Here is a 12761-nt window from a genome sequence, read left to right as displayed (position 1 = left end):
CATGTGGTTTTGTGCACTCGTGTGATTTGAATGTGCTTGCATTACTTGAATATACAGAGTGGTTTACTAAACAATATGGTTTAATAATTATATACAAGATTAATCGAAAGACTGGTTATTTGTGGAGATGAAGATTACAAGGAAGAAAATTCATCACTGCCGCCACGGGGACTCGAACCCCGGTCTCTCGCTTGCCGGACGAGTGCTCTACCATCTAAGCTATGGAAGCAGATAGAATATTTCAACCTTGGAGCGTATATATATGTTGAAAGGCACCGTACATGGACGGCATCAACAATCAACTAATAGCTTGTGAATGACAAAGGCCAACCAGATGGCATATAGAAACGTCCTCTCCACTTGTCAATACAAGATTCATCGAAAGACTGGTTATTTGTGGAGATGAAGATTACAAGGAAGAAAATTCATCACATTGTATTGACAAGTGGAGAGGACGTTTCTATATGCATAATAATTATATATTATCTACGATAGAAATGATGCATATGGCACTTAAACTTGTTTACGAAACGTGAATTTAAAAAAAAAAAGGTTTTTTTCTCCCCACCCTCTTTTTATACTCCAAATTCCACTGCCTCTAGGAATTTGCCGCCCTGGGCTATAGCCCGCTTAGCCCCCCCCCTGTAAATACACTACTGACCCCACAGACAGTTTTTTCCACCTTTGTTTCATAAATATTAACAAAAATAACATTTTTTTTTTTTTTGAATCACATCACTGGTACTTCAACTATACATCTTCTAAATTAGTTGCTAGAAGACTGTACATATAAAGGAATTAAACTCAAGCAATAAATATAGCAAATGGAGATTTCAAAAATATTGATTAGCTTTTCCCTCTAACAGTCTCACTTAACAATTTCCCTGAAATGGGGAAGGAAAAGATTGTCCCAAACTGCTTTGTCTTCTTTAAAAAAACATAGTAAATTTACTGAAATAATGGCTTCTGTGGTCATAATTTGCACTTTGATTGAAGGATTTCAATATGTTCGGCCATTGTGAATAAACATTAAAACTCACCGCTTTGCTTGCATGGGTGACGAGCATCCTCAGAATACAGTGATTAAGTATTTGTTCACTGTCAAGTTTTACCCCTTGTTTCAGATGGCCAAATAGCCTTAAATACTTCTATCATAGTATATGTTTAATGTATCATTAAACATATACTATGATAAAAGTAAATACAGGGTGATTATAAAAAAACTATCCCAACATATGGGCCCCTAACTATCATACCATTCACAGAAACTGAATGAAATTTTGGCATAAGGTATTTTGATGTATGCGCTCAAAAATGATATGGAAAACAACAGTGTCACTCTAACAGTTACGGTTACAGTGAGAAAATTTCGAAAATATCAAGTGGCAACACCAAGTTTTTTGTATTGGAATGTGATCTCCATTGTGAAACACCCTAAATAGCGTTCGAACGGCTACTGTAGCATGAAAATCACTGGCGGTAGATAGGCTAAAAGTGAGGACAACCAATAAGGACAGAGAAGCAGCATAAAATAAAGCATTTTATTGTGTTTCACAAATTTTCCACATGACCTTGTGGAGGACTAATCAGGCTGGGATCTCAGCCGAAGAAACGGTGTGACGAATGAAACGAACATTAATGCTCTGGTGCACGGCAAAGTCCTTTTTACTTTTTCCTTGCCTAGCTCCGGGGATTTTCGTGCTACAGGTGCCATTCCAACGCTATTTAGTGTTTTTCAGTATGGAGATCGCATTCCAATACAAAAAACTTGGTGTTGCCATTTGATATTTTTGAAATTTTCTCACTGCAACTGTAACTGTTAGAGTGACACTGTTGTTTTCCATATCATTCTTGAGCGCATACCTCAAAATACCTTATGCCAAAATTTCATTGTTTCTGTGAGTGGTATGATAGTAAGGGGCCCATATGTCGGGATAGTTTTTTTATAATCACCCGGTATATATATTATACATACATAGTTAATGTAAATATAAACTGTTATCATAGTTTTATATTTAAACTTCATAAATAAAAAGCAAGTCTATATATAGCTTTAGAATATGAACAAAAGCAGATGAAAAACATTGGAAAAAAACCCCTGTCAAATAACACTGAAAGAACGATTCAAGTGCAAAATAACAAATTCATATATCTAGAATTGACACTTTCTTCAACATACCATTTCGTCTGATGACAGGTAAGTGTTTGCAACACGGGTAATTTGAGTGATTACAGTGCAAGCATAAGTATAATGATCTGTATCATTATCTGGCAGGGACATGAATGAAATTAGAGCATCAATTAGAACCAAAGGATCCATCCCATTGAACTTTAATACATGACCAGCTTCTTCACTGAGCACTACCTGCTGAGCAACCATGACTGCTGTGTAATGGCATATCACAGATGATGCAAATGGTTCAACATCAGATTGAATACTTTTTACACAGGCTGCAACTACAGAGGAAATAAAAATTAAATGCAAATTAGAGATGCAAAAACATCTGGATTCTCAAAGTGAATGCATTCATTTAAACAACACGAGTTGGTCACTACATTCTTTTTTTTAAACATTTATTTTGAGTATTATACACGGTGCTAACACCTTATACTAGAAATTACTGGTGAACTATTGATCCTAGAGGCATAGTGTGGACCTCAGATATGTCATTCATATTGCAAAGGGTTGTACAGTTATTAAAATAGAAAAATTAACTTTTAATATAGACACTCTGTGCTGAAAAACCTAATTGGAAAGATGTTGCCGTCTTTCTCTTGAAGTAAAAAAAAAATAATCCAAGTTTTTAAGTAAAATATTCACTGGAATATTTGAATTTAAAAATCAGAGAAAAGTTTGAAAAAAAACAACATAAATGAGGGAAAAAAGTGTTTTCCGTTTTTTTTTTTTGCTGTTTTTCTCCAACTTTTCTCTGATGTTTGAATCCAAATATATTTCAGCCATTGTACGTGGATGTTTACAATAACATATTTACTTTATTGGCCTCAGGAGAGACAGGGCAACAAATTTCTAATTGGGTTTTTAGCACAGGGTGTGTCAGTATTAAAAAGTTAATTTTTCATTTTAATAACTATGCAACCCCTTGCAATATGAATGACATCTGAAATCCACACATTTTTTGGATACTTTTCCTAACTGGAAGTATGCCTCTAGGATCAATGATTTGCCTGCAATTTTCAGTGAAAGGTGTCAGCTATGCACTGTATAATCAGCAAAATATCTTCCTGACATGAAGATTTATTAAATGGCATATTGTTTTGATTTGACAAAACCTGGACAAAAAAATAAAAATTTGAATTAATGTGAACCAGCATTAAAATTCAAATATGAATATAATTTAAGTTCATATGAGCATCAACAAAATTTTATCACTAAAACTTGGGTCAATACTTTCAATATTTAGTTCATGCTTCTGACAAAAGTTGTCATATGGATCATAAGTGCTACTGGATTCAGGATTACAACTGACTTGGGTTGACTTCAATAAACTTCTAATTTCTTTTGAAAAAATACTGTACATTACTTAGAGATTTTTTTTAGGGGTGCACTGAGATAAATATATAATGCACTAGCACTCAGGGAACTGATAAAATTTGCAATTCATCAAAGAAAAAACTTTCGACATATTAATGCAGAGACACTTTGACTACCAACTTTCTTCTCAGAAGTTCATCTCAGTATTAATACCCAGAGAGTCTCGTTCCTTGATGTGTTGTGAGCTGAGAAAAAACATTTCTCTTTACTGTCCTCACCTGGAGGCATATTACTGAAGTTAAGGGAGACAGCAATGTCTCTAATTAGTGTGTCGCATTAATGTATCAAAAAAAGAAAGAAAAAAAGGCATGTCTTCAAGGTATATTGGTTGCACATATAGGGAAACTTGGCCAATCTGAATTTTTATAGTGGAATTTCAGGAATTCCTCTTGAATTTTCTATTCGATTTAATGATGAAACTACCTGTTCGATTTGATTTTCCCCTCCTAATGATTTGGATAATTCATAGTTTGATTCAGATACATCATTACCAAGATACTTTTTTTTCTCTGAATTCTTTGGCTAACTTTTAGTCAACTTGTTTTTTATTTTATGGTTTACTGATTTTTACCAGAATATGTAGCCTTCATTAAAATGTTAAAAAGTTACAGTAGACAAAATCTGATTTTTTTGGTTGAATGATTTCGTTACAGGTGATTTCAGCACACTGGCTTTTGTCTTTCCATTGGCAGATAGAGTTTTACCGGATCTTAGATGATTTAATTAATACCTACCAATGGCAGATGCAATGAAAGAACTCTTGTCAGGAAATATGAAGATTTGTATGGGTATTTTATGATGTATTAACTCCTCCACATATGGAAGCTGGAGTGCTGAAATCCTAGTTTATTGTCTGGTAAAATATGTTGAAGATTCATGTCTCTAGCATTTTTTTTTTCTGGTTTATTTTGGAACTTAAAATATCCTATAAACATTTTTCATCATGTCCAAACAAAGCTCATAGGCTTGTTCACCCCTAGGAAAAAAATAGTGTTTGACTTACAGATGGGGACCAGGGTTTAAGCTGGATAAAAAAATTCCTTTCGCAAAAAAGCGAAAATGGGGTTAAAAGCTTTAGTAAAATGCTGCAATGCTAATGTAATGATTGATGGTTGGACGTCTACTCGTTGCGTACCTCCTGTACGCATTTTTACGAAAATGGTTGCTACTTTTTTTGCATTCTACGATTTTCTTTCGCATTTTGCGAAAAATGCAACCATAGAATAAACCCTGATGGGGACATTGGTAAAGAAATAGAGAAAAGGTCATAATGAATCTTCTCATGAAGATGTGAAGATTACAATGAAAACAAATCTAAGAAAACGACAAAGGTCCTTATTCCAAAACTTGTAGAGGCTAAGGACAGAAAAATTAAGGTTGTTGAAAAATTCAAAATTTGCATCTTTCATTCTGTAAATCAAGATTTTATACAATGTTCAAGAGCATCCAAAAGAAAACAAATGAAAATTGCAAATTTACAAATTAAATAGTTTTTATGATCATTTACAAATTGGACAAACACTAGTTGCAACAACAAGGACACTCAAGTGATCACATTCAATACATTTTTATAATTATCAAGAGTTTTGACTTTTCGTGAAAATTTTTCTAAATCAATGAATTGGATAATTCAAACATTTTTGCTGTCTCCTTGAACTTCAAATTATCCAAGTTTGGCTATATATTGCTGGGATGGTACGAGGCCTTTGAGTGGGAAAAAAATTTCTCTCTAAATTCACAATTGTTTGTGCCATCTAAGTATGCTATAATCAATCTAGTGCCACCAAGTATATTGATTGGATACTCTAATTTCAATCCACCTCCCATTGGAAAATTTTTATTTCACCCATACATAAGAATATAACATTTAGCCAACATGATTGAATTCTTCAATGCAGTCATTGCTACACTGTGAGGTACAAGAACTTCCAAGTTTATAAAATTATACGGAAACTAACATAATACATACTACCTGCTGCTGCCACTTTATTTTATATATAAATGTGAAAGTATGTATATATGTTTGTTCTTTAAACAAATCTACAATTTTAGACCGATTGTCGCAATTTTGCATATATACCAAACATGACTGTATTGAACCATAGGCTACAGAACTAAAAAGTTCATCAGAGCTGGGCAAATGCTCGAAAAACTGTCTGGCAACAATGGTTCCTAGTCCAGACAATCACTTTCGGAATGCTTACTTTGGTTACCGTGGTTTCCTAACAATGCGTTTCAGACAAGCACATGCCTTTACAATGATTTGTCACTTCTTTGATGCTGCCAGTATTATGTATGATAATTTATTCCCTTATAATGGTTTGTCACTTTTTCAATCCTCCCATTAATTAAAGTAAGGAAGTGACAGGTATTTTTGCTAATATACTATAAGCATTAAAGCATTGCAAAGTGGATAAACATGTCGAAAAACACACTGTTTGGGAACTAGAAGTAAATGAAAGTCTGGAATGGAAATGAAAGTAAAAATTCTGAGTCATTTTTGAAATTGAGATATTCTATCAAATTTATGAGAAAAGGAACTAATTGTGAAATTTAAAAAAAAATCCGGCCTTACAGAAAAGGTAACCCCTTATAGAGGCTTTTATCATAATTTAAGAAAGCAGCAACTATAAAGTGATATCCCTCCTTATGGTAACCGACATTCCGCTTTGAAAGAAATCAGATACATACCATACATAGCAGTCAATGCCATCATATGGACCTCTCTTGATTCTGTATCTGAACATATGTACAATGGTAAGATGTCAGATTTAATAAACCTGAAATAAGAAAGTAAAAAATGTACACCATCTATTTGAAATTGAATGATCATTAAATTGAATCTAAGAATGTTTTTTAGGCATACTGGAAGAACTTCACAATCAGCAGCTCTTGAACACAAAAGAGTACTTGATGGTTGTGCCTGAATTTTACTAACAAAGCTTTAATCCTTATCCCAAATAAAACATAAAAATTGCTATGAGTAGTGCTCTTTTTATGATGATGGAGATAGTGATTTTGACTCTAATCATATCATATTTGAGTGGACATTGAGCAGACAGAAGTTGTTGTTTGAATTATTTTTAATAGAAAATCAAAAAATATTTATGTATATATACTAGGGTGGCCCTTATTTTTGATGTTTTAATTTCAGTTCGCCCACCCCTCATTTTTTTCCCTTTTATTCCAAGAAACAATCAGAGGTTGGGAACCTGCGCCTCATCGCAGTAGAAGTGGGAAGCCAATGAGTGCCAAAGCATTGTCACTTCAATGGCGAAGCAGGTTGTAAGCTTGCGCCTAAGTGGCAGGGGTGAAAACTACCATAACTCACTAAACTACTATAACATACTAAAGAATCACTGCGCTTGTGCAACTGCCCTTTTTTCCTCTCTTGTGGTGTCCATTACTTTATTTTACCCTTCCCATGTGGTTGCTGTTGCTTTTTCCCATCTCATTTCATCTTCAATTTTAGCATTTTTTTTAAAATTAATGTATTAAAAGGCCTTTCTGAAAGCTAAAATTACTTTGTATTATATTTTACTTACAATATTTTTTTGGAGTTTATGCTTATTCTTTCTCCTTTATTTCGTCTGGATACCAATGCATATTGAGGCAGCTTATTCTTCAAGTGCCTTAGTGGGTGCAGGCAGTGACTTGTTCGTTCATATGGTGCTTCACCTTCCGCCGGACTCTCGCTCTCAGTCTGCTCCAGTTGCTGTCTGAGACGACTACAAGTGTGATTATGGCTTCTAATTTGAGAAGCGGTGATCGAGATATTTATTTAATTGGCAGGGTGAGTGTCACCAAATTACTAGAAGCAAACTTCCATCTAACAGGCAAGTACTATCGGTGCTATTTTATAATTTACAGGAGGTTAAACTACTAATACACCGCACACCAACTCCGGTCATATATCGCCATACGGCAATTTCCAACCAGTGGAGTTGGGTGGGAAATGAAGGCTCCATCCATCGGTGGTCGCCCTAGGCTCGGTAGGTAAAGAACTTGCTTCTAATATTCTATGCCCAGATTCGAACCCATGGACCTTGACGGTAACCTTCATAGTGGAAGACGAGCATCTTTACCACTGCGCCACTCGGGCACAGGAGGTTAAACTGTCCCTAAGTGAAAGTGCCAACTTAGTAGTGCGCGAATGCCTTATTTTTGGGAGAAGGCAGGCATTCCTACAAGAACAAAACCTCATTGTGTAGAAAAAATTATGAAGACGTACTCTTATTGGCGAAATCTTCAAAAAAAATTTCGCAGTGTGCCAGACACACAGAAAGAACATAAACGTAAGTTTTTATCAAATTTGAATTATTCATTTGACATTGCTCACGCTAATGCTTTGGAAATTATAAAAATTGAAGACAGAAAATTTTTACTGAGTTAAAGAGAGCCGGGACGAAGAGGAATGTCTTGGGGGAGTCAATATGAAGCTAGCAAAGCATGACGAATGGTCATTATTTGAGAGTCAGGGAACATGAAAACAGACAGGCTAAGGCTAATTGTATTTCTCAGATCACTGGCAATTTCATGGATTCATCAGAAAAATCGTCAGGCATTAAGGATATTTCCAATCAACCTGGGCCTTCATTAAACATTACCCAGACGTCTCTTGAAGAAAACATGAATGCCCAGATAGGTTTAGGGATGAAAAATTTCTGTGGGAGGAAATGTTTTTTAATTCCAAAATTAATGATTGTACTCGATCCATGCCACATTAGTCAGTGCAATATGCTGTTTTATTCTTGAAGCCGCAGGTGAAACTTTAGGGTACAACATAGATGAACTGACAATCAACTGAAATATGATCCAAAGATATCGGGAAGATTTTCGTAAGACGAAGGCTACGAAGATTAAAGGACTTATATTACTAAGATTAAAGGACTTATTTTACTAAGATTAAAGGACTTATTTTATTAAGATTAAAGGACTTATTTTACTAAGATTAAATGAACCCAGTATTGCATCCGTTCATTGGGATGATAAATTGCTACCTGCTTTAAATGTGAGAGATTTAAAAAGTGAAAGACTACCTATTATTAGTTACATATAAAGATCAAGAAAAATTACTCGGGTGCCAAAATTAGAAAATTCTTCAGGAAAGGAGCACGCTATGGCTGAATGGAATGTTCTGAAAGATTGGGGATTGGAAGATAAGGCTCAAATTCGCTGTTCTGACACAACCAGTTCCAACACTGGTCGTATCAACGGTGCGATTACATTTCGAGAGCAGTATGCAGATCGAGAGATGATATATTTTCCATGTCGATGCTACACATATGAATTAGTGCTACGAAGTGTTTTCGAACATGAGTTACCTCAAGTAACTAGTAGTCCAGATGTTTTCTTCAAAAAATCAGAAAAAAATGGAATAATTGGAAAAAAGAAAATTATATGGACGGGTATAAATACTTGAATGAAATATGTAGTGAGAGCAAAATATCGAGTAATGTGAATTATATTTTTAATGCACTGAAAAATGAAAAACTGAAGCACGATTATCTGGAGCTCGCTGAATTATGTATAGTTTTTATTGGAAGGAACTCAGACTCGCTATCAAAATCAGGCCAACAGGAGTTTTACATGATGCTCGATGGATGGCAAAGAGAATTCACTCCTTCAAAATGTTTTTATTTAGACAGCAATTGGCTTTAAAAGTTTCTGAAGTGAACTGTCTGAAGAACATTTGTTTTTTTGTTGTAACGGTGTATGCTAAAGCATGGATTGGACACCTTTGATTTTATAATGATTTTATAATTTATCATTTATCAAATTTTTAACAAGGTTTTCTAATGAATATTTACAAATTAAGTCATTGAGAATTTAGATATATATGCTATGTAAGGTTATTCAAGGTTGTTTTTTCTTAAGAAAAAACCAAAGAACATTTCATTTTTCAGAAAAGTTTAAATTTGTTAAAGAATTTGGATGTTGAAATTAGCTTTCTGAATCTCAGTATAGATCTTTGGGACAGTGACGGTTCTTATTTAAAGTCACAAGAAACATTCCGGAATCATAGTGTTGTTAATGACACAGCCGAAAGAGGAGTGAAATTGATGCAAAATACAAATACAACGCCACAACAGGCAAAATGCTCAATGAGGTAGATGAGAAAAAGATGCCCTTAAAAATATGGATGTCATATATTTCAAAAATATCGCAACCCACTCTTACTTTAAATGGCTCTTAACTGTGGATGAAGAGCAGAAGCAATTTCTTCTCCAGTGTGTCGAAAACCACAGAAAGCAGTACCCGGACTGCAAGAAGGCTACTCTAAAATGAAAACTTATTCAAATATATAATTAAAAAATGAATTTGTTGTTCCATATGTCCCTTTAAAGATGCCATTTCATAATTTTATAGTAAAATCATAAAGTTTCTTAAAATGGGTAATAATTAAACATTTTCAAATGCTTAATTTTTAGCAAATTTTTTCTCGTACATCTTCATTCAATCAAGCTTGATGAGGCACGGGTTAACCTTTAAATATTGAAGAAATATTTAGTATACTTTCACATTATAGTAAAAGGAAATAAATTGAGGGGTAGGCGATTAAAAAATGTTAAATAAATTTTTCACCATTACAATAAGGGCCACCCTAATATATACATATATATATATATATTGTTACCCATGATCAACTAATTTGTAAAAGCAAAAACTATTTTCAATAAGTTAGCATGCATAAACCAATGAGCCAAGATATATTTTTTATATTTTTTTCTCAATTTTATTATATTTTTATATATTTTTCTTTAAAAAATCAAAAATACTCCAAATTATTATGGAATTAAAAAAAAAAGGTAAAAACATACTTTATTGACTTGAGAGATAAAATTTTTTTAGCATTATTGTCTGGGTCTAAATCAATGTGAGCAGTCAAGAAGCCTTTAATAATTTCCCAGCAATGCAATAAATGAAACTCGCTAGTAGAAACACTTTTCAACCCTCTGAGAGCAGTTTCTATCACCTGGGAAAAAGAAAAAGTTTTATAAATCTCAAAAGCAAATCAAATAATGATGCCATTTCTTATCAATACTAAAAAATTATACGACATGTAATGTTAATAATTAAGGTATCCTGGTTTTATGAAATCAGATACTCATAATGAGGAACAAAATTTGCATTTGCATATATAAACGTTATATGTATTTTCTTTCTGAAACAGCTTTGAAAACAGAAGTATTGGGTTGTCGCAAATGAAATAGCTGATTTTAAAGGCAATTAAAAAATAGAATAAAAAGAAAACCTGTTCAACTCTTTCTTTAGTTTAACAAATTTTACTAACATGCATTAGAAATGGAACAGTGGATGTCACTCTGTAAAATGTCACACTTTTTTTCAAGAAGTTGGCTTTTTTTTTTTTGCCTTCATGCACATTCAAGTGCTTCTCCTTCTCTCCCCCAAACTCTAAGAACAACAAACCTAGAAAAGAAATATTCTAGTTTTTCTATTACATATACTGTATGTATATTCCTTTATTACCTTGCATCAGACAAATGGAAAGAAAAATATTATTTTTAAACTCAGTCTCTTTTCCCCATTATCCAAACGTGAACAAAAGATGGTGGTTCTGGAGCAGTGTGACCTGAGCAGTAGCTGGATGCTGCTGTATGGGGTCATTCAAGTATTACGTAAGCAGATTTTCTGCCATTTTTGACCCCCTACCCCCCTTGTCAACAAAACACTGACCCCTCCCCCCGTCAGCAGCTTAGAATATTTCATACCTTCAAAAAGGGGTGGTTGATGACGTAAGCAACCTTCAAACCCCCCTCCCTCCTTGTCATCAAAAGTCAGCGAATTCGAAAACCCCTCGATGCTGACGTAATACTTGAATGACCCCTATGAAATACATAATGAGGGGTAAAAGAATGATAGAAAAAATGGAGATGTAAAATGCAATGTCTATAAAATTCAAACTATGAAAAACAGCTGGATGAAATGATTCACAGAGAAAAAATAGTTTTCGATGAATTTTATCTAAGAACACAGCTCTGCATGTTTTCAGTCATTTTATAGGTGCAACTTATATGCCAGAGGGGCACCCAAGGTGTCTCACACATGAGGGGAGAATTTTATGTTGAGCGACTCTCAGAAATGTCACCAGAAGGGTCACAAGATTCATAAATGATGCAAGACTTGATAGTAATGGAAAAATGTTATTGTACCTAATCACTGCTCTAATTTTTTTCCTAACCTGCATATAAACTTGCTTCTCTCCTGCACTATAAGGAGCTATACACAGAGCTATACACACCACCATATCTGGCGGCTTAAGCACAGTGCATATGAGCTATTAGCTGAGTTAGGTCTGACTCCAGTGTGTGTATGGTTCTGTTTACCATATACAGCACGGAACCCACTTATGTTTTTCAAAAACCATCATGAAAAAACGTTTTAAACGGGAAATCCCTATGAGTATTAGTTTAAAATGGGACCATGAAAATACGTTATAATAAATAAGAAAACGTTATAAGCAGGAGCCCTTGTTTCAGCTCCAAGAAAATAAACACGGTCATTGCTTCTGGGGTAGAGGTCTAGTGCACTTGCCAGATTTGCGAGGGGACAGTGGTTTCAGTTTCCGCAGAGGCAGTTGAATTTTCTTGCTTTCATTCATCCTTGTATAATGCCAGTTGGAATAAACCCTTATGGAGAGTTTGTCTTATTATGGAGAGTATAGAGCCTTCATCCCCATGAAGGCACTACGTCTCATACATTAATGATGTAGTTTAGTGATTTTGTGAGCATCAAAGCCTTTTCACCTTGTGCGGCTGTGCACTAGTCTACCTTACAGGGAACATTGTACTTGGAACACTACAAGTAATTCATGTACAAAGTACATGTTGAATTGTGATTAAAATTAAAGTCATTTTTTAATTTTAAAAATGTTTAAAATTAAAAATGTACAACTGCAAAAAAAAAACAAACCATGGAATTCTTAACTTACTTTTGCTATAGGTAGATCAATACCTACATCCTTTTCATGGAAATGTATAGATATCGAAGGGCCAAAGGATTCGTTTTGCCGGTAATGTAACTAAAATGACGCAATAGAGACAATAAGATAATAATGCAAAAAAAAAGAATTCTTTGTAAACAAAGACTTGAAATAACTTTCACAAGATAAATAAAAAACTAACATCTCTCACTGATATATAGTAAGTTGGTTTTTTTTTGCCTCAACAACGTTTTCTATTTTCAA

General features: G+C 34.1%; 1 protein-coding gene across 2 annotated transcripts in view; it reads right to left on the bottom strand.

The window, feature by feature from the left end:
- The window catches only part of LOC149070940 (transformation/transcription domain-associated protein-like), a 271954-nt gene that overhangs the window by 183327 nt on the left and 75866 nt on the right, over positions 1–12761 (bottom strand). For both annotated transcript variants that reach the window (XM_089248856.1, XM_089248857.1), the window contains 4 exons: positions 12507–12596; positions 10375–10529; positions 6245–6333; positions 2180–2457 (listed from right to left, as the gene is read on the bottom strand). In XM_089248856.1, coding sequence (XP_089104982.1) covers positions 2180–2457; positions 6245–6333; positions 10375–10529; positions 12507–12596 — 612 coding nt within the window. The remainder of the gene's footprint in view (positions 1–2179; positions 2458–6244; positions 6334–10374; positions 10530–12506; positions 12597–12761) is intronic.

This window comes from Pholcus phalangioides, unplaced genomic scaffold (genome assembly GCF_987345545.1).
Source record: "Pholcus phalangioides strain wild (caught in Gottingen) unplaced genomic scaffold, Ppha-v1.0 ptg000020l_1, whole genome shotgun sequence".
In the NCBI taxonomy this organism is placed as follows: Eukaryota; Metazoa; Arthropoda; class Arachnida; order Araneae; family Pholcidae; genus Pholcus; species Pholcus phalangioides.
Note: the sequence above shows the minus strand (reverse complement) of the source record. Positions and strands in the feature narration are given on the sequence as shown.